Source organism: Anopheles marshallii, chromosome X, assembly GCF_943734725.1.
Source record: "Anopheles marshallii chromosome X, idAnoMarsDA_429_01, whole genome shotgun sequence".
NCBI classification, from domain to species: Eukaryota; Metazoa; Arthropoda; class Insecta; order Diptera; family Culicidae; genus Anopheles; species Anopheles marshallii.
In genome coordinates this window covers 9,991,466-10,013,509 of record NC_071325.1, presented here as the reverse complement: position 1 = coordinate 10,013,509, position 22,044 = coordinate 9,991,466, and the positions used below count along the sequence as shown (strand labels likewise).

The following is a 22,044-nucleotide window of genomic DNA, read 5'->3' as shown; positions in this document are numbered from 1 at the left end:
TACCCCACTCTAACAGTAGTGAGTCGCTGGACGCGAGGTCTAGACGACCAGGCTGATAGGCTACCATCGATTGCCATTATGTAGAGGCCGAATGCGCGTACTGTACTTTCCCGCTTTATTGCTTGATGAATACAACTCTATGCATCTGAACAACTTAACACTACCACTACTACCAAAGTCCAAACAATGCAACGCTTCTTTTTCAAAATGGCCTAGTCCTGGTACGCAACGAGCGCCGCCTTAGACGCCCGATGCTGACGGTACCTGCTGACGGCAAACTCGCACAAGAAGATAAACATCCCGCCGGCGAACCCCAGCAGCAGAATCCAGTACGAACCGGCCATATCCGAACTGTTAACCGTGTGGTTCTGGACATCCATCACCCGGCCGGTGCCGCTGCATTTATCCTTCGTTGGCAGGTACTGCGCCACCCACCGCTGAATGAACCCAAACTGATGCATGCGCCTGATCTCTTGGTTCACCAGCTCGAGATAGGGGCTGTCCTTCGGCATCACCAGCGCGATCTGCTCGTCCAGAAACTCGTCCGTGCTGAGCGCGAAGTCGCACCGGTCCGTCCGCAGGAACTGGCGCTTCATCAGGTAGCGCAGGTTGTTGCGCCAGTCGATGTGCACGTGCCTGCCAGCCTCGATGCGCTCGACCAGCTCATCCGTCACCTCGGTTATGATCTGACTGCCCTTGTACAGCTGCACGTACTTCGGTTCGGTAGAGTCCTGTACGGGGGAGGGTTTGGAAACATTAGCCAATGATGCCTTTTTTTTTTAATTTGTTCCTCGGTTGAGAACACTCCCTACTATAAGGATCTCCTCCAGGAATGTACCGCGTCGGATGCTCCAGGTCATGCCACGATCGTTGCGCAACAGCTGCATCACTCGATTGACCGGTATGTCGATCTTTGGGAATGTTAAAAATGCGACCAAATTTCCGCAGTAGGTGGTGACGATTACCAGCACAACTGTGCAGACGAGACGGCATGCGTTAGTGGTAACCCTACCGCAAAACCCATGCTTGTGTACATACCCAACCACCAGGTGCCGATTATTATTCGTCCACTATCCGCATACGGCAGGTACAGGCCACCTGCGATAGACAAAGGGGAAGTTCAAGATGAGTTGTTCGGTGGGGCACATCACTGGATCAATACCAAACCTTGCTGTAGCAGCGCGCCATAGATGTACCAGAAACAGTTGTTCATCTTTCCCAGTCCAATGTCGGTGGGTTTGTTGTGTACTTCGTAGTATGGGCTGAGCTTGTTGATGATGCATAGTATCGGTCCCATCAAGGCAACAGCTGCAGCAAGGCATAGCCACGTCTGAAATGTTAAGCCAAAATCAACTGTTCGCACATCTTCTCAGATATCTTTCGCTTGGCATCCTTACGTCTGGGCCAAAGGGTGACAGAAAGAGCAGCACTCGACTCAGCTCACTGCAGATGCGAATATCAAGAAAGAGCTCGTTACGGCAATTGCAACAGACTGCACTAGTACTGTGCTTGTGCTTGTGTCCAAGGCCTCCAAGAGGCATGATCTTCCACTGTTCTGAAGACTTCATGAATCTTTTGAGAAGAGTCATCCGTGTGAATCTTTAGCGAAGAGTCATTTTAAGCAGGAATGAACTCTCAAAAGATTCATGAATGCTTAAAACAGTGGAAGATCATGCCTCTTGGAGGCCTTGGACATACATCTTGGATGATTAATGAATCTGCGAGGTTTCATGACACTTTGAAATAGAAATTCAGAATCATGAATCTGAAGCTGATTCGCTCAACACTAGACTACACACGCTACACTATTACCGTGGACGGGAGATTATGAAGCTGTACGTCTGGATGCTGATGGGGTCAGTGAAGCTGACAAACTTTTTTTGCTTTTCGTTCACAGTTGAACCTATTGCCGCTAGGAGTATCTGTAGATGAGAGACTTGCTGTGTATTGTTTTTTATATCGTTGGGCTAAGAAACCCCCATTAGAAGCCTACCTTGTTGCTGACTAGTGTGCTGAATATCTCTTGTGGAATATCGGACGAAATGGTCTTCAAGTCATAGATGGACTAAACGGGGGAAGAGAAATTCCTTCAAACACAGCCTGTTAAAACTGTAATTCCGTACCGTACCGTTGTGTTTCCCTCGATGAGCGAACTATTAATCTCGGCTGGCTGTGAAATCACCATTGTGTAGGTGAAGTTCAGCTTACGGGACAGTTCGGTGAGTACGTCGAAAACAACACCGCTTGAAATGATTGGAGCACCCGATTCGTTGTAAGACACAAACTGCCACGGAGGGTTCTGGCATTACGAAGCAAAGAGAAATATATGGCTGTAGTGTGTGTTTTGTCCGAAACCCGACCGAAGCCTAGTTACATGATAGCTGTAAAAGACTAGCTGCACACCACGAAACCCGTACTGCGCGTGCGGAAACAGTGCGTCCGATAGCATAAACCCGTCCTGCGGTGACCAGTAGCCGATGTCGAGTATGGTGAATTTGCGGCGTTCCTGCACATCGTTCAGGTCTGTTCAAATGTACACAATCGCTTGGGTAGTTGGTATTCTTGGCACACTAGACCTCGTCTTACCTGGTATAAAATCTGCCCTGTACACGTAACCCCACGTTTCTGCGGATTGTACCTTCCACTGGGAGCATTTGTTGCACTCATCCTTGGACGTAATAGCAGTCTGCAATAACATAGCGACCAAAAGTTTGATTGTCTGCTCTATTGCTTGGATGGATGCGCTGTACCTTGATCATGTTTAAAAACTTTGTCTTCCGCTCCTGCTTGCTCGGGCGAATAATTTCCCATTCCTCGTCCGAGATCTGTCCGAACACGATCTGCTCCTCGCGGATCAACTTCGAGAGACTACGAATGAAATGAAGCAGATAGGACTCCATGTAACACAGCACACTGACCTGAAAAAGGTGCGAAACGTTAAACTGCCACTCTGCGAAGGTAATATGGAGGTCTCACGGGCTCTCACTCTCACTTACGGTGCAGTTGCTAGTCTTGTTTGCGTTGTTGTACACGAACGCCACGTTATCGCCTTCGTTGATGATGGTAGAGTGGGCGAAAAAGTCACTGTTGGTGCGTTCTGTATTTGGTAACAAGTATAGCCACTGCGAGAACGGATTCACCATTTTGAGATCCTGTGGTAGGTAAAGAACATAGAAACAGCGAAACAGCTGAAGTCGTTGCAGCAGTGTGAGAGTAGTGTCAACGCACCTTGGAAATCTCCATCAACAGGGTCAGTGTGGCTATATTTACAATGGCGATGAAATTTCTACCTGTAAAGTAGTGTGCAGAAGAAGGTAGATAAAGGCGAAATCGGAAAGATCCGAGAAGCAGTAAGCTTCACCTGTGTAAGCGGTCGGTATGCCGAGCAGCGTTTTACGGATCTCTTTTCGTTTTTCCCAGCTGTGCGTCGGTGCATTGATTTTGAACTCAGTGAGTGTGAGCGGTTTAATGCCTTCCCGATCCTCAAGTAACGACAGTATACAGCGACTAATTTCGGTATCTGGAAGAGGATGTGGTGTGTGATTGTGGCGTAGTCTGATTAGAATATGTTGCTGAGACTAAAGCTACTACAATACCGTAAGCCTGATCGTATAGTAGCGTGGCCGTATTCCAATTGATGGCGCGGGAACTCTTCATGTCAAGAATGATCTGTGATACCTCATCAAACGAGTTACCGGACCCATCGCTACGAGGAATCTGCAAAATAGCGTAACGCACTGTGACATTCGTTCCGCAAGTTGCCGCCACCATTTACCAACCATGATGGCATTGCTGCTTGGCAGTCGTGGACAATCTGGATCGGTAATGCTCAACATCACCAGTCGCTCACGCACGGCTTCTTGGTAAATGTCCCAGGTGTTTTTGCAGCTCGAAACCGACAGTACAGCGGAGAAATCTTCAAACAGAAGGGACGAGTTTTAATGAGCTGAGATCGTGCCGCGGTTCCCATTCCAGGGCCGCACCTACCTCGCTTCAGATTAATGCTCGTCCAGGAGTAGTACTTCACGATCAGGCCACCGTTTTTCAGATGTTCTCGGATCAACTTTTCCACGATGTTTTTCGTTTCCTCCAGCGTTTTCTCGTACTCGGGACCCAGATATTCGCGGTCCAGAATGATCGCTGTTTGGAATACGCAAACGAAAACATTTGGATTCGTACAAAATCTTCCCAAAGTTCGCACAGCAAATGCTATCAGAATTCGTGCGGTTGGTAGGACTTTTGCCTGCAGCCAAAGAGATCTTCACTACACGGAGAAGCCACACGTTAAAAGGTTCGGGTTGAGTGAGGAAAGCGACACGATAGTGGGGACAATTTGATTGCGATTCTTCAATACTGGAGACTTGCCCATGGACGCGTTTGTGGATAGTAGCGACGGGAAATCATCACCGGCAACCTGAGCTGATTGTAGCACTAGCACCAGCAGTGGCACCCACACGCCGTAAAACCGGAGCACCATCACGTCGACTACCACAGTTCACTTCCACGACTGCCGTGCACGGGGCTCAACACGTCGGGTTTTGTTCGCATCGGACAGAAAGGTCAGCAGCATGCCGGTCAGCCTGCGGGACACCTGCGCATCCATAATTGAGAACCAATTTCACTCGCTGGAACGCACACGTCCGGTGGGACCGTAACGTGTCTGGTGTGGTGAAGTGGCACATTTGTAAGCCTTCTTAATGTATTATAGAATCAGCAACAACCTAACGAGCTTGTGTGTAACTTTCTTAGCTCTGCGTAAACTCTAGCCAATGGCCGTTAGGTTGTCAAATATTCAACACTCAGCAGTACGAAAGTGTGGCACCGGGGTGTCACTCACACGTCTATTATCCTTAGTGGTATCTTTATACGACTCGGTTGCTCCTGGTGAAACTCACTTAAAGTAAATTAATTCTTAAGGTTAATAATTAATTATTGATTTCTCTGTCGGATGTACTGCTCCTGCCTAACAATCCAGTTGCACCGGAGACAGTACAGAGTGCAACAGATATCTCAACACAAGCAGTGCATCCACTGTCTATCTTCTCTATTTAAAAAAAACCATACAAACAGGGTTCTACCGCCGACCGTAATAAGGGTAACCGATGAGAATCATTTTATTCATCGCACAAATCAGTTGCTAACACTATTCGTACAACCGAGATAAATAACGTAAATTTCGCGAACAAATGTTAAACGAAACCTACAATCACAGCGAAAAGAAAACGTTAGGACGCTACAGTGTTTTCGCTTACATGTCCACTTGTCTCCGCCCGAACGCCGAGCGAGAACGGCTCGATCGGATCGTATCAGATTCGTCTCTGTCTGTCCGCACGGTTGCGGATGCAACTTATATTTACAGCCTTAAAACGTATGAGAATTGCTATATAAAATATGCTTTGCTTTTATACAATCATGCTGACTTCAAGCCCCTTCCCCCCCCCGGTTTTGGAACACGGCCTCTAGCTATTGGTGCGGTAGTGGAGTGATACATGTTCTTTAGAAATATGGGTTTTACATATATACGTGTATATAAATATATCTTTTTTTTTATGTACGCTTTTCGTCTTCAGTTTTTCCGTGTATGTTTTTTCCCCCATTCCCTAAAACAAAAAGATTCTTTAACACAGTGGATGTGGTTGAAGGAATGGGAAGTATGGAGAAGGGGGTTAAAATCCATTTCAGCCTCAAGACAATCCCGACCCAATTCTAATCACGCGATGCTTACTTAACTAGCACACAAAAAAAACTTACTCGATTTACTCAGAAGAGACGCATACGCGCATAACTATACAGTTTCACACGCTTGAAGATGGGTATACGTTTTACAAACACAAACACACCTCAAAGCGACGGAATGTATTAATTCACATGGTTTTTTTTAAAGGCATGCTCGTACGCTTTGTGTGTGTGCGTTTTTTTTTGTTTTAGTTGCTTATCAAGCAAATCTCTAGAGAAAACAAACAGGATCTTTAAAAGGTATTTAGAAATAACATTTACAAAGAGGTTTCAATTTATTATCGTACTATTTTTTTTGTTCGTGATTGCTTCCTCTTTACGTTCTTCTTTGCAGAACGGTATAGTGCGCTGAACGCTGTCTTTTATGTTTTGGGGTTTTGTTTTTTTTTTTTTGCAGGGAAATTGCAGGGTAGGAAAAACTAAAGGGCTTAGGGAACGATGTAAAAACGCGAGCAATAAAAATTATAATAAGAATAAAACAATACTTCTACGTGCATGACACGCTGGTGTCCACCTGCTTCTTCCATAGGTCAAGCTGTTCGTTGTTCTTGACCATGTGGATACTGATCGCCTTCTTGATGTTGCATTGGTTGAACGCTATCCGGCGGTTGAGAAATTCCTTCACGTTGATCCGATGAATGTTTAGCAACTGCGCGACAATGCCGGTCGTGTAGACGTCCTCTAGCTTGAGGTACGTTTGGCTGAGCGATTTGTCGAACATTTCATTGATGATGTCCGCAGTCAGCAGATACGCCGGCCCTATCATTGGTAAAGCAGCAAAACAAGAACGAAAAATGAGTGGGTGTGAATAGGGTGTTGGTGTTGGAAGGCAAACCAACCAGTGGTGAATGGTGGAAATACGGGTGGATAGTACTGTTCCGGGCTGACGTAGTATTTAGACTTTTTGTTACGTATCGGTTTCCACTTTTTTGCCAACCGGCCGAAAATCGTACGCCGCTGGTTACCGTGCGCTTCCATGAACTGCAACAGCTTCGGCACATTAATGAACATATCGTCGTCCGTTTTCAGCAGAAAGGACGCGTTCGGACAGTGCAGCTTCGTCCATTCGAGCAGCGAAATGGTTTTGAGCGTTAGGTTGCGGTAGCTGTCAATAAAGTTGCCCCGTATCAGATCACTGTACATGTAACTTTCGGCCGCGAGCTGATCCTCGATGCGTGCGTCATCCGTTTGGCCCACGATGAACCCGATCGAAATGTCACGCCGACTGCCGTAGTGGCCCCAGGACTGCCGTATGGCAAGCCGCTGTTCCCGGTGCGTTGGCGCGGACGTGACGAGTATCAGCAGCGTCACGTCGGTACCGTTTCGTGGGCAGAGATTTGCTACACACGCACTGTCCGGCAGATGGCCGGAATGGTATAGGTCGCGTGTTTTGATCACCTTCTCACCGTCCGCTTCCGGTGCTGTCGGTTGCGGTGCCGGTGCCAGCGAGGACGAGGAAGAGGAGGATCCTTGAACCGCGGCCGACATCTTCACCGCGGAAGGATTTGGTATTCGCTGGATGTTGTTCACCTGCTCGGGAGCTGTTTCCTGCTCCGATTGATCGTGCTGCTGCTGCTGCTGTTGTTGTTGTGTGTGTTGAAGCTGCGTTTGATTCCTTTCCTGCTGCTGCGCGCGATCGAGCGTGTTGGTAAGCATGTTACCGCCGCAGCCTTGCACGACCATCAGTAACATATTGCACTTTGGGGGTTCGAGACCCGGTGGTAACGCCTTGTCAGCGGCCGTAGCCGCCAGTGTTCGATTCGGCAGGGGGCTAGGATCGTTCTTGCGGTGGTTTGCATAACGGCGCGGCTCGAGTATAAAATGCCGGCCATTGAGCGACGAATAGAACACTATCGTTAGCAGTATGACGATCACAAATATCACGTGCGAAACCTTCAATCCCGGGCAGTGCATCATACGCGGCTAGTGCAGCTATTAATGCTCGCGTTGGTGTTGAATGTGCGAAAACGAATCCTGCTTGCTTTGGCACTTGAAGTAACGGTTCTGTGGGCGTTCCAAAACACATCAAGGAAGTATGTTTACTGCAACAACAGAAATAAATCATTCGAAACAATTATTTAATGATCTCAGAATACAACATTCTAAGTTAGTGTCACTCTTGAGCCGTTTCAACAGTCTTTAAACAAAAAATAACCAAAACAACAACATTCGTAAGAAAAAGTGAGCGGGTTTCTCATCGCTGGCAAGGTCGTCTAGGGAATGTTTAGCACAACCGTCTTTGCAAGAGATCTCGAGTCTTCGCAGTGAGAAAAAAAAGGTCATTGACGTTGACCGCGACTTGCTGTGTATCATCATTCCATGAACAAACAAACCAACGGCAAGCAAATGGCCAGGAAGCACACATATAGCCCTTGAAATTGTTGATGCAACCGTTCTCAATCTTCCTCCCGTCGTTTATGCTTGACCCTGCGAGGATGGTTTCGTGACGCGCTGGCAGCAGAAACCGGTTCATCCCTTCTACATCGCATTCGCAGGTAGATCGTACATTGGGACCTTGACAATTGTTGAAATACATTCGTGGGTCAGTCTTTTATTCAACGGCTGAGCCACTACGGAAGACAACTCGATCTTCACTGTATGTGTATGGCTAGAGTTGAATAGAATAGAGACACATTATATTTATAATAATCAAATTGCATTGCATTTCCCTGCCTCGTCCAAGTTGGGCAATATGTAACCACACGGTTTCATACAGATAATTTCCTACAAATGAATGAATCTAACCAACCGTATCGTTGTTGTTCAAATTGCTATAGCTCTGCCCCTTCCAACATCCACTCGACCGCTCGTTGGGGCTCCGATGGACAACTCACCTTTTGCTACGAAATGCGTCCTATTCAGGTAAAACACCACAGATACCGGACCGTCTTGATGAAGATGATGATGGTGAGTGTTGCGTCTTGCTGTAGAATCCCGGTCCCGCAGAATCGCTGACTCTGCAACACGACAACAAAACGATAAGGATTGGTGGAAAACGCTAACAATGGTATTCACTTCCGATCATGTTGTCATCCGCCTGATGATGATTTGCGCTAGGGGATAAACCCTTCTGTTTTATCTTCTGTTCCTTCTCTTACGTACACAACACGCACACCGTCGTCAGCTTTCGATGGGCTTCTATTTAATGGGTGGTATTGTTGCAAGCAGCTCAACTTCGCGTACGCACAAACAAAATAATTACAAAACTAACACGTCGGTTTCCACTGCTTGGACGGGAAGGTGTTCCCCAGGCGGTACGAATGTCGCGTATGGTTGCGATTCCCAATATTTGTCATTCCGCGTGATTGTTTGGCTCAGATCAGTGATCCAACCGCGGAAAACCAGCTAGAGCGTACAAAATTACATCCGAACTTATTATGATGATGACAAACTTTCGGGGGTTTCTCGGGAAACGACGTCGACGATGTTTCTGCAGGGTAGACGTCAAAGCGCTCAGGTTCAGAAGAGATGCCAACAAACAATCTTTTTTCGGAGCATTTTGGGGGTAGCTGTCAAAAGCAAAGGGATGTTTTCATCCCATTGTGTTATTTGCTGGTCACACTGCAAGAATTATTTTTTTAATAAAAGGAATACTTCAACAAGACGTCTTTATTTTAGGCTCTTTGTCATGCTAAATAATTGTTCGTCACAATGACTTTCTAGTTTGTGGTAAATTGAAGCACGCACAAATTTTCTTTTTTTTTAAACTTGTTGCGAGATTTCCCTAGCAACCTTGATACCGATCTGTCAGTTTATTATATTGCGAACTTCTCCTGTCAATTCCCATACCGTCAAAAAAGTCAACATTGTCCAAACTTGTCTAGCCATCACACATTGCGCAAAGACAACTTCCCTATACTTTCCGCAATTTGATAACAGCGGTAAGTTCTTGTTTTCACGAACCGATTCTTTCACATTACCAGGAGCGCTCTTGCATTTTTGGCTAATTTTGTGACCATCTCTCGTTTGCAGACTGCGAGTCCATCCCTTACAGCACCAAAATGGCCGCATGGAGAGCTGCTGGATTGAAGTGAGTTGCCGAGAGGGTAGTCAGGCGTAATCAGTGTTTGTGTAGGCATTATATAACCAAATAAATTTGATCGGTACAATTTGTTCTTTTAGCTACATCAACTATTCCAACATTGCCGCTCGTTTGCTGCGAAAGGCGCTAAAGCCGGAACTGAGGGCTCAAGCCGCTCGGCGTGATGATTCGCATATTAAGTTCACTAAATGGCAGGGCGGCAAGCCGGAGAGTAAGTAATAGCTTCATTTTCGATATGGGCCATCCATAACTGATGGATTGAACAGTACGAATGGCAGCGTACGTAGAAAATTCCAGTAGATTTCTTGGTTTATTCATTGCCAACGGGTCTTCTCGTTGCATCATATATTTTATTAAGCGGGGTTTCTATTAATAGCCACATTTTGCCCGTTCGATATTCATGAAAACGGCACAGAATTCTTGTGTGGCTTGACCCTCAATGTAAATCAATATCTTGAATCATGTGGCAGGTACTTACGTGCAAACAAGTATTCTCTATACCATTTGATAAGGTCTGAATTGAATTTGTAAAATAATTTGTTCTAGTATTGTCTTATATTAGCTAAATATTGTGGATATGAACAAATGTTCTCTACATAATTCTGTTTTGCTTTAAACTTGATTATTGATGAACAAGGGATTGCATTAATTACTAATATAAACAAGAGATTGCCGATCGAAGTCGAAAACGACGGCAGTACGTACTTTACTCAACCCTTCATTAATGGCTTTTGTTGTTATTACAGATGAAAAGTGATCAGATAATTCATTTTTCACTCTAGTGAGCAGTCGTAAGTTTCTGACTTTCCAGTTGAATGAGTTTTCCAGTTTGGTTTGCATAGTAGGGAACATTTTTAACCAACCAAGCAGGCGTGTGACATTTAATGCAAAATTCAAAAACCATAAATATTTCGATTGGATATTTTTGCAACTAATCAAATCTGAATGCGTTTGTTGTGGCATGTTGATAGTAGATGGCGTTTGGGTGCATTTTTATCGAATTAATATGTTTTTTCGCTACTTTATTTATTTGCAGAGGTTATCAATGAGTAAACAAAAGGTATGGTCGGCCAAAAAGACGCGGAAAGATCACCTTTATTGCTGCTAGTGAACGAAATAAATCATGTGAACACATCAAGTTGCTGATCAAACCTATCAACTACTTTATGATTATTTCTACGGAAAGAAATGGTCGAATTCAAAACCAAACGCATCAAATCTCGTTATCATCAACTTATGCATACGACAGTCAGTCTCGTAAGGTCTATGAGACCGACATATGATTTCTGTCGAATTCTAATCATAGGGGAACGGTAGAGAGGAAAAAACGCACAAAGGAAAAGTAATTTCGGATGATTTAAATTGACGAAAACTATAAATCAGCACTATAAAACTACCATACACTGATTGCAGCAAATCGATCGAACGGAAGAAAAAGAGCAAATGTCAACATATTTAAAGAAAAGGTTTAGAGTAATTCAAAATAAACTTTGTTCTAATCGAATAGGGAGGTTACGACCCATCCTCGCCTGTGTATCATACCGATATCAAAACTTTTGATACAGAATCACTTATCGCATTGCTGACCCGTCGTTGGGAAAGTTGCGCCATTTATTAATGATAAAAAAAATACAATTAAAAATATCATAACCGTCTGGGTGTATAAAAGCAATGGGTGTAGTATGTATATGAGACGGGTCAAGTGAATTTAAATAGTTTAGCAGCCTAAACGCTGCACCAACTGTCTGTACAAACGAATCACGAGCCCAACAGGTTGGTTGCGTCGTACAAGATATCCCTGCTTGTTCGCCAGCTGGTTGGATGGCGGTTGTGACTCAAATTTGGATGATTATACCAAGTAGAAATTGCACCGGGGTTGTGGGGCGAGACCACGCGCCACTAATACTTTTTGCCCTTGTTAAACCAGCTGAGCCGTCGCCGCGGTGAGGTGTTCTGGAAAATCGTAAATCGAAACAGATTGGTTGACGGCGAATGTACGGACAATGCGACTAACGACGGATTTATTTGGCGGTATCAAGAAAAAACCACTCCTTTACTAACGTGCATACATAAGGCTAAGAATATACGAAAACCTAAATTCTATCACTAGAGGAATTACTATGGGCTAAAACTAAATAAATTATGGCTTTGTATTCCCGCCAAGAGTACGAGTTGGTGCAAACGATTCGCTAGGTTTGACCGTCGTGCGGTCGATGCATCGTAGCCGAACAGTTCCCGAGACAGAACAAAATCTGTGCAAAAAACCCAACGTAAGCCAATAGAAGAAGTAAGCGTAGCGTGCCGGTGTCAGGCTCACCCGCTGATATGGGGCCCGGGGTGGAAATGGGACAGGCCGAGTACTGGGGCAGCGGTAGATTGTAGCTGTCGTCTATGTCGTTTGTAAAACTGTGATACACAGTGATGTCGCTGGTAGAGTCTAGATCGTGTTCGTCCCTGTGATAACCCGTAACGCCAACGGCAGGAGATCCAATAGACACGGGCGCTATGCCTTTCGGTGCAACTTTGCGCGTTTCATCGTACAGCTGGCGACGTTTCTCGCGGCTTTGTGCTTGCATCCGAAGGATATTATGCCGATTACTGCCATACGGATGCTTAAAGCTGTAGTCGCTTGCGGCGAGAGCAGTCACGAGCTCCATATGAGTGGTTGTCACGTGCGTCGCTGTAATGGTCGTAGTAGTCGTATTGTCCGTCAAGGTGGTTGTCGTCCTGGTCATTGCCAACGGAGCCGTGGTAACGGGTGCTATCGGTTTCACCACGCTCACGGTACGACTCTGGACGGAATCCTCCTCCAGAGACTTCTTTTTGGAAATTGGACATTCCAAGATGGTACCCAACGGTAGACGGGTTTCATCCCTTGCCACAGCACAATCTTGATTGGCCAGACACCGATTGGAATCGAACAACATTTTGCGCTGGAAGCGTTTGTGTTTGGCAACGGCCTTTAAGCTGATGGGCCTATTTGATGGCATGTCCTGGGTGTTATCCGTTACGCGTCTAGCAGTAGCGTTGGGCATCGCCGAAGTGTGGCCCTTAATTATTCAAAAATAGTGGAAAACAGCTAAAATAAAATAAATACAGCATTCGAAAAAGGACGCCATTTAGGGTCATTACAGGGGGAGCACAAGTAGGTTTAGTACAGCTGGACATGCAACGAACTTTGAACAACAGATATTGTGAATTACCACAACAGAGACTATGATTACCACACGAAGAAAAAAAAGGTTGTACTCCAACTACTGTTACACTCATACTAGGGATTGATTAATCTGATTATGTATGTGCCTGTGTATCTTTCAACCCTCAGTGGTTTCACTGATTTAGATATAATATGGAAAAAATGTTTTCTTATTTACCTCATCTCGCTGAAAATTGTTCAGCAGGCTGGATGAACTGATCATCTGCTTGAACTTGCCGGGCGTTTTCGTTCGCCCGGCACGTGTAGTGCCGGTCGGTTCCGCACCGGAACCGGTCCCCCCCGTGGCAGCATTCACGTTTGTGTCACGCAGCGCATCCTTGTACTGTATCTCGCCCCCATTACCTGCCAGACCTCCGTTCAGTGAGAGCCGGCCGGCACGCTTGCTCGGTGTGGGTGGCCCAGGACGTTTGTAAGACGTGATACCGCTCACCTTACGGCGCGTAATCAACCCGGTAGAGCTATCGTCGAATGTGGTTGACATAGTATCCTATAAAAAAAAGAGCGCAACTTGGTACAGCAAACATTCATCGCAAACATCTCGCAACTGCAGCGTTAAAGATTAAAAATTAAAAGCCCCGATAGGCTCTAAAACCAATCCTTACCCGGGTGTCATCGTGTGATGGTGGTTCACAGTCGGGTGCGAGTGCGACATAGTTGGTGCGCAAGTGTGGCAGACGTTTCGAATTGCGCTGGGAAAGTTCAGAGTACCGATCCAAACCACCGTTTGTTGGTCCCGGCGATACACAGCGCCCACTCTTCAAATCTGCCAGGTACATATTGTTGAACAGCTCACCCTCCTCGTCCTCCATTCTTAGGTTACTTCCTGCAAGGGTAACGTTTCCTTTTAATCGAACTATTTAACTTTCCATTCAATTGCCAATACTTACGCAAACTGGCCTGGGATGGTAACATTAATGACTTGCGATCATGACTAAACTCTTCCAGCGTTTTTAGCTTTATATGCAAATGTTGGTTCTCCTTTCGCACTTCCAGATTGCGTTCGTTCATTTCGGCAAGCTGTTTCTGTAGTTTGCTACACCGTATTTCAAGATTGTCAACCTAAGTCAGTGAAGAGGCAAAAAGTGGCAATGGGTTAGTATGCCAATGAGGACCACATTTGTTTCTGCATCACTACTTACTTTCCTTTTGTAGCCATCGGCTGTTAATGCCAAACCTTGATTGTCGCATTCTAGCTTTGTTTTAACTTCTTTATGCAGCTCTTTCTAAAACGGTTCAAACAGTTTATTACCGATCAGTCAACGAAGAATGTAAGCAAGATGCGGATTGTTCTGCAATAGGAAGATGTACCATGTGTTTTCTTTCTAGGTGCATTTCTAGCTGAGCGTCTAATTGTCTGTACGCAGTAAAACGCCGCCATTGTATTTCATGCACTGGATAATAGAATCTATATAACTATGCATGCAACGTTAAGACAATAATAGTCTTAACCAAAAAAAATAAATAAAATAAGTAACCTCACAAATTCAACCCCGTAAACCGCGCGAAATTACCTTTCTAAAATCTCCAACAGAACGATATAAAATGACCATAAAGATGATATAGATTCAATGATCTGTTTTGTGCAATAAATACACCAACCCAACTGGTGACAGAGACATTATGTCGTACCTCGAACATTTTCTAGGCTCCTGATTTTATTTAAATTGTCAAAACAATCGCAATAGCATAAGTATTTCCACGCGAATATAACCATTGTCGGCATATTCACAACAACCGCTGAAATTCCGCTCCGCAGTACAGCCCCCTTTCAGGTCCTTAAACCACTATATAACGTCCTACCAATTTTTGCTTCGATAAGCGAATGATACGTCTTCATCTCTTCTAATAGAACGGTGGCTTTGCATACGCCGGTATGATTTTGAATTGATCCGAGAGTGAGCGTACGATCGCAGCCAGGCAAATGCCTAGTATAAAGATGGCACAGCCCATACTCTTCCAGGATGGACCTGAACGCTGCAATTAGACAAGAGGAGTGCCAGTCAGCGTACGCCAAAAGTCAGGATTCGTGATAATCCATGCAATTTGCTAGCTATGAGAGAATGGGTCGGTTCTAAATGAGCGTACGTTAACGTCCTGTCACTGTATATGTTCACCATCAACGACGAGTGCTGTGTATCGATATGAATGTATGACTTGGCAGCCCTATCAAGTCAGCGTCAGCTATGCTAAGATAACGTAACAAACAAATTGTAATACGAATGCTACTCACCATCCGCTCCTTCATCTTTTCCATCGTGCTATCAAACTCGACCCTGGCATCGCGCAACTTCTCTTCCATAGCTGTCTTCATGTCCTGTTGTGCTTTTGTCCATGCGTCCTCCTTCTCTTTCAGTGCCGAGCGCGCCTTGTACAGCTTCACCGAGAGTATTTCGTTATCTTGATAACTCTTTTCGTACAGCGCATTCAGTTCCTGCATTTTCGCTTCCTTGCCGGCAAGATCCTTCTGAAGATTGGACATTTCAGTCCGTTCATCGGACATCTTCTGCATCAGCTTTGTACACTGCATACCAAGATCATCCGCATACTTTTTGACCTGGATATATTGACAATTGATTTCTTCCGATTTTTCCTTCTCCCGCTCTAAGTTCAGTTGCAGCGCCGAAATCTTCTCGAGCATTTCCGTTCGCAGACTGGTTGTGAAGGCTTCATTAGACTTCAAACGGTTTAGTTCGTCTACGAGAAGTGATTTATCATTCTCTGCATTAGTTAATGCTTGTCGCATTTCTGCATTTTTCTGCTGTATTTCAGCTTGCAAACGCTCCTGTTCTTCCATTTGCTGTTTCTTTTGCGAATTCAACTGGCAAATCAAATCTTCTCTCTCAGTTTTACGCTCCTCGAGCTCGCTTGCGAGTTTTGATTTGTCCTTCTCTGCCTGTCGCACATCAGCTATTTTTGCCTTCATCTCGACCTGCACCTGTTCACGTTCTTGCATCTGTAGCTGTTTTAGCAATTCCAGCTGATTAATCAAATCTTCTACCTTAGATTGATTCTTTTGGAGGTCACGAATTAGCTGCGGTTTGTACTTCTCTGCATTAGCTAACGATTGTCTAAGCTTTGCAATTTGCTTATTCATGTCAGCCTGCAGGTTGTGTTGAATGACGAGCTCCCGATCCAAATCCTCTTTCTTTGCCTGTTCCTTCTTGAGTTCGCCTGCCAAACACGTTTTGCTTTCCTCTGCCGCGTCTAAACACTGTTGAAGCTCTGCACTTTTCACGTTCATATCAGCTTGCAAACGCTCACTTTCCTCGATCTGTATTTTCTTCTGTGACTCTAGCTGACATATCAGATCGTCTATATTTGCATTACGCTTTTCAAGATCGTCTGTAAGATAAATGTTGCTCTTTTCTGCATCATCTAAACGTCGTTGCAGCTCTGAAGTTTTCTCGTTCATCTCGTCCTGCAGTCGTTCAATTTCTTCAGTTTGTTGCTGCTTCAAGTACTTCAATTGTTCAACTAAATCTTGCCTTTCAACTTTAACCTGCTCGAGATTGATGGCGATTTGTAACTGGTTCGTCTCTGCGTCGGCTAATGCTTGTCGGAGCGCTATAGTTTCCTCATCCATATCCGCCAGCAGATTTTGTTGCCTATTAAGTTCACGATTGAGATCGTAAGTCTTTGTCTGTTCCTTCTTTAGTTCGTCTACCAACCACGTTTTACTTTTCTTTGCCATGTCCAAACACCGTTGAAGCTCTGTAGTTTTCACATTCATCTCAGCCTGCAAACGCTCACATTCCTCGATTTGTACTTTCTTCTGCGATTCCAACTGGGCAATTAAATCTGCTATCTTAGCTTCACTCTTCTTGAGATCGCCTTCAAGTTGTAATCTGTCGTTTGCGGCATCTGCTACTTTTTGCCGGAGTTCTGCCATTTGCTCATTCATTCCATTGAGTTCATTATGCAGATCTTGCTTAATTGCCTGCGCTTTTTTGAGCTCGTTTTCAATGTGCGTTTTACTTTCTTCTGCTTCATCTAAACGTCGTTGCAGCTCTGTAGTTTTCTCATTCATCTCGATCTGCAGTCGTTCAGTTTCCTCAATCTGTAGCTGCTTCAAGGACTTACATTGTCCTACTAAATCTTCTTTTTCAGCTTTAACCTGCTCGAGATTTATGACAATTTTCTTCTCTGCGTCTGCTAATGTTTGTCGAAGGGATGTATTTTGTTCAGTCCAGTTAGTTTGCTGATTTTTTTGCAGAGCAAGTTCACGATTCAGATCCTGTGTCTTTGCCTCTTCCTTCTTGAGTTTGTCAGCCAGACAAATTTTGCTTTCCTCTGCCGCGTCTAAACACCGTTGAAGCTCTGTAGTTTTCACATTCATCTCAGCCTGCAATCGTTCATGTTCCTCGATGTGTATTTTTTTCTGCGACTCTAACTGGGCAATCAAATCTGCTATCTTTGCTTTACCCTTCTCGAGATTGCTTGTGAGTTGTAATCTGTCGTTTGCGGCATCTGCTACTTTATGCCGGAGTTCTGCCATTTGCTCATTCATTCCATTGAGTTCATTATGCAGATCTTGCTTAATTGCCTGCGCTTTTTTGAGCTCGTTTTCAATGTGCGTTTTGCTTTCTTCTGCTTCATCTAAACGTCGTTGCAGCTCTGTAGTTTTCTCCTTCATCTCGATCTGCAGTCGTTCAGTTTCCTCAATCTGTAGCTCTTTCAAGAACTTCAACTGTCCAATCAAATCTTCTTTATCTATTTTATACTTGTCGAGATCGCGTGTGAGTAGCGTTTTCAATTCCTCTGACTCAGTCAACGATCGTTGAATTTCGATAATCTTTGCGTTTGATACTGTTTGCTGTTGCTCGAGCATTTCATTGTGCGATCGTTGCATATCTTGAATTTTATCTTCCATTTCTTGTATTTTCTTTGTAAGCTCTTCATTTTCATGCTCTTTCTCTTTCAATTTGATATCTATCACTGTGGATGCCAGGTTCTCCGAGTCGCAGTATTGACTATCGTCAGATGTCAAATTTTTAAAAGACTTGTCCAAATAGTCAAATGAACTATCTAGTGGTTCCATCAATGCTGCGCCTCCAATATGATTCTCCCGAATAAAGCGTCGCAAATCGTTAACAGATTCAGTGAGATTTTGATTGATGTTATCCCTTAAGATAAGCTCCTCTTTTAAATCTTCTGCCGACATCTTCAATCGCTGATTATCTTCTTGGGCCGTTGCGTATTGTTTTTTTATTGCCATGTATCGCTCCATTGTTGTGTTCGCAATTTCCTTTGTCTGGTTAATTTCTTCCTGCAGTTCCTCTATGATCTTGTTATTAATTTCAATTTGTTTTTGCAATTGTTCCGTCGCTCTGTTAGTAGGATGTGAGAGCTCCGTTGAATTACTCGTACACGCACATGTTTCTTTCAGCTGCAAAGCGCTTATTTTCGACTGGTACTTTTTCTTATCTCCTTGTAGTTCCTTAACATTTTGCAACAATTGCTCGATTTGTCTTTCCTGGGCAATGTTTTCCGTTCTGGCAGATTCTAGCATTGCGTGGAGATTTTTTACCTTCCATTCAAGCGCTACGCTTTTCGGTGTCGGTGGTGACGGTTTTTTCATTTCGAGCTTTCCGATTGGTGTGCTTGTGAGCATCTGTACGCTGTATTGGTTATGATCTCGTCTATTACATGAATCTTCACTCAATGCGGTAGCTGATCGCTTGGCGTTTTGAAAGGCGTTATTCATGAATGCACGGTTAATGATGATCTTATTGTCATTTTCCGGAACGAATGAGTTCAGAAACGCTTTTATGCTGTGCTGGTATGCGACATCCAACTGCTGGCATATGTTTTGAAAATACGGTATCGAGTGCCGAACGCAGGAGAAGTAGAGCATCAACGAAAACACGTAAATATCATCGCTTTCCGGTATTTCATTTGCCTTCTCTAGTTGCAGCTCAAAGTGCGGAAACTTTGCGCGCAGAAACTCCACTACTGTGGTTTCCTGCAAATCATGATGCTCTTTGATTTTGCGTCGGAAATTGTAGTAGCATGTAGTTAGATCGTGGTTACCAAGGCCGGTGTTCAGCTGAGCACAAGAAACCTTCGAAATAACGATAAGGTGAAACAAACGCAAAGTTAATCAGTAACGAGGTAAGAAAACAGGTTAAGTTAAAACAGAATGGCGTCGAACAGAAAGAAACTTTTTCGACGCGTTCATTTACCCAGCTCAGCACTAGCCGACGCCAATACGGTTCCTCCTGGTTGATTGATTGATTTTCTGCCATTGCTTGTTTGTACTGGGCACAAAACACAACTTGCACTGCAACGATTAATTCGCTACACTTTATACATTCGAAGCAAATGAATGATGATGTGAAGATTTTCACTCTCAAGCCACTTACAAGCCGATGCTTCCTCGCTATACAACTAGGAATGGCCGTTAAAAGATTGATAATCAAACGAAAACCAACCAAACGTCATACCAATTCGAGCTGCTGGTCGAATGTCAACCTAAATTTTGTAAAACTGCTCGAGAAAGCTGAGATTGCTAAATTATTGCATTTTAGCTCGTACAGCGAGAGAATATCATATAATTTAAATTAATAAATACGTTAGTTATATTTATTCATTCCAAAAGCAAAAGGTTTTACTTGACAAGCAAGAGAAAACCAGATATTAATGTTCAATGTGAACAAATATCACAACCAATGTGATCTAATTTAGCTAGCGGTTTTAGAAATGTCAAAAGCGTTCAAATGTCAAGTTTTTTTTCTTGTTGTTCGCGGAATTATTGACATTGTTTGTGGCCGGCTTTGTTTATTCAAAAATGGATATACTTCAGCTGACTATCTTAATTTCTCAATGCTGCTTTTACGATGGAACGACTTTCAGATGAATATTGGAGCCGACATGAAGAGTTTCAATCAATTATACCATCTACTCCCCAGACAGATCATTAATCAATCTTCATGTATTGAAAACGAAAATATGCTATCCGGAATGTAATTTGTACGTAAAATTGTTTTCTTTTCAAATGATAGTCATGCTGTTTCAACATACTACTCGTTGTTTGAACGTAGTGAAGGAGAATGTGAGCACTTGGAGCAAATATAGAAGAATTTATTCATATCGAATTTACATCGTTTTAATGGCGTTTTGCCATTCTGTCTTGAAATAAGTGTGGTAAGCTAGAAATGGAAGGTTACGCAAAGAAGAAAATAATAGCTTACAGCTCATATGTATATGAACACGGAGCTCAGCATAGAAATAAATGAAATGCATAAGTCTTTAAAAGTAAAAAAAACACTAATTTGCACGACGCTTGATTGAGACTTTACCCCGGCGCAAATGCGATAGACAGATCCGTACCTTCTGTCCGTCGGATGTCTTTTTCACACATATCGCTTCAATTCCGATCGCAGAAATGTTGGCAGAAAAGCGTGAAATGTCTCGACCTTCTACGTGCACCGGTTGCCCGCGATGAAACCACCGCCGCTCATACCACAGCTTACCGTCCTCGATACGCGTTTCCGCCAACGGTTGCTGACTTGATTGACCGCTGGTTATATGGCCCTAAAGAATACGGGTGTAAGAGCGATAAAACAATAACCAAAACACTTACGATTAGCCATACTTACAGTGGAAGTCGTTCCGGTTCCGTACGCCTCCGCCGGGGTACCATTCTGTTCGGTTGCCTTCGAAACGGAATTGATCTTGTGACTGTGAGAGGTGGCTGTGGAATTACTGGCATTACTTCCACTAGCGCCTTCGTTTATTGTTTGATGAGAGGCACGGCTAGCTGAGATTGGTTTGCTGCGAGAGATTAGCTTCAAGTCATGCTCAATCTCCTTGTCGTCTAGTAAAAACGTGAGCTGATTTGTAGGCGGTTTCCGCCGTTTCTCCGGTACAGGCAATGGTTCATTCGGACGACGGCGTAGCTTACGTGTAATTTTTGGCTTCACGTCGACCGAATCACCGGTCAGCTCCATCGTAGCGAACTCCTGTTCTATTGTCTTCTTTTGATCCTCCAGATCCGCAATCAAGTTCTCGATCAGTTCGGCTTTCTTTTCCTCGTACTCCTTTTCTGCGGCCGCTTTCTCCAGGATACATTCTCGTTCCGCACAGGCTAGCAGGTAATCACGCTCCACCTCGTTCAGCAGCAAACGATCATTCAGCTCATTCTGCAGCCGTTCCACAATCTTTAAATATTCCGAATGCTTGCGCTGTTTGCACAGCTCCAGCTGTCCGAACAGATTAGCACGCTTTTCCTGATACATTTGCTCACGAATTTCCGTACGCTGGTCAACGCTGGGTTGATTATACTCCGTTTCGCTTGCATCTTCCGTGTCTGTGTGGGAGAAAAAAATACACAATCGGATCCCAAGACAATCTATCTTACTAATGTTTGAATTGTTTACCTTCACCATTGTTGACGTCGTTGTCAGAGTCAATATCCATGTTCTGCCGTCCATCTATTACTACAAACGGTGAAATATTGCGATTCGCTGCCATGATGCGTCTTTATTGTGAGCTTGTTCTTCCAAAACTCTGGCAAGCTTCTGGTAACGCAGCTCTACAAGTAAGTCAGCTGAGAGGAAAAGCAAAACTATACTTTTATTATCTACAGCATGGTTTATTTCGATGGCACGAATAATTACTCACTTCTACAGAAGATTATTGAATATTAGAGAAATAAAATTTTGCCGGCAGATAACAAAACAAAACCAAAACAAAACAAAGCGTTCAGCGTCCGCGATAGCTGCTGTTTCGTTTTCGATCCACTTGTCAAACCAAAAAAGCGCATCGGAGAGGATTTTGGGAATTTCCCATGACCCAATCACTGATTTCTCCGACAAAAGATGTTTGGGTAAAAAGGATGAATAGAGGAAATTTGGGAAATTTCTAAATTTAATGATCTGTTTTTTTGAATAATAGCAAATATCATGATTACGATTAGATGTTTTGATGATGCATGTGATTTTTTAAATTCTTCTGGCATGCTATAGAATATAAAATAGGTTCCAAACATTGTTATGCCATTTGGTTAGTTTTATAAAAGCAGGTGACAAAGGAGGTAACCATATTCTCG

The 22,044-nt window shown here is 44.0% G+C and overlaps 5 protein-coding genes across 5 annotated transcripts; 1 reads left to right on the top strand and 4 right to left on the bottom strand.

The window, feature by feature from the left end:
- Nucleotides 1–212: 212 nt before the first annotated feature.
- Nucleotides 213–4,404, bottom strand: LOC128711821 (ionotropic receptor 93a). Its single transcript, XM_053806744.1, is given in 18 exon segments — nt 213–731; nt 813–973; nt 1,039–1,098; nt 1,168–1,330; nt 1,398–1,443; nt 1,813–1,922; nt 1,994–2,065; nt 2,129–2,299; nt 2,375–2,523; nt 2,587–2,686; nt 2,751–2,918; nt 2,997–3,152; nt 3,229–3,290; nt 3,362–3,520; nt 3,597–3,717; nt 3,780–3,916; nt 3,988–4,209; nt 4,248–4,404. Coding segments are annotated over 18 exon segments (2,733 nt in total).
- Nucleotides 4,405–6,223: 1,819 nt separating this feature from the next.
- Nucleotides 6,224–7,653, bottom strand: LOC128708260 (beta-1,3-galactosyltransferase 5-like). The gene is made up of 2 exons (XM_053803224.1): nt 6,576–7,653; nt 6,224–6,495 (listed from the first exon to the last, which is right to left on the bottom strand). The coding sequence occupies exons 1-2, from the start codon at nt 7,651–7,653 to the stop codon at nt 6,224–6,226; spliced, it is 1,350 nt and encodes a 449-aa protein (XP_053659199.1).
- A 2,084-nt stretch (nt 7,654–9,737) lies between these two features.
- Nucleotides 9,738–10,831, top strand: LOC128719186 (protein stunted-like). Its single transcript, XM_053812812.1, has 3 exons — nt 9,738–9,766; nt 9,859–9,989; nt 10,815–10,831. Exons 1-3 carry the CDS (start codon nt 9,738–9,740, stop codon nt 10,829–10,831), a joined length of 177 nt encoding a protein of 58 aa, XP_053668787.1.
- A 1,136-nt stretch (nt 10,832–11,967) lies between these two features.
- LOC128719164 (putative leucine-rich repeat-containing protein DDB_G0290503) lies at nt 11,968–19,240 on the bottom strand. The gene is made up of 7 exons (XM_053812790.1): nt 19,178–19,240; nt 15,226–19,056; nt 14,135–14,218; nt 13,883–14,054; nt 13,598–13,818; nt 13,153–13,482; nt 11,968–12,828 (listed from the first exon to the last, which is right to left on the bottom strand). Exons 1-7 carry the CDS (start codon nt 19,238–19,240, stop codon nt 11,968–11,970), a joined length of 5,562 nt encoding a protein of 1,853 aa, XP_053668765.1.
- A 1,021-nt stretch (nt 19,241–20,261) lies between these two features.
- On the bottom strand, nt 20,262–21,467 carry LOC128709185 (sin3 histone deacetylase corepressor complex component SDS3-like). Its single transcript, XM_053804172.1, has 3 exons — nt 21,374–21,467; nt 20,594–21,303; nt 20,262–20,528 (listed from the first exon to the last, which is right to left on the bottom strand). Exons 1-3 carry the CDS (start codon nt 21,465–21,467, stop codon nt 20,262–20,264), a joined length of 1,071 nt encoding a protein of 356 aa, XP_053660147.1.
- Nucleotides 21,468–22,044: the final 577 nt, after the last annotated feature.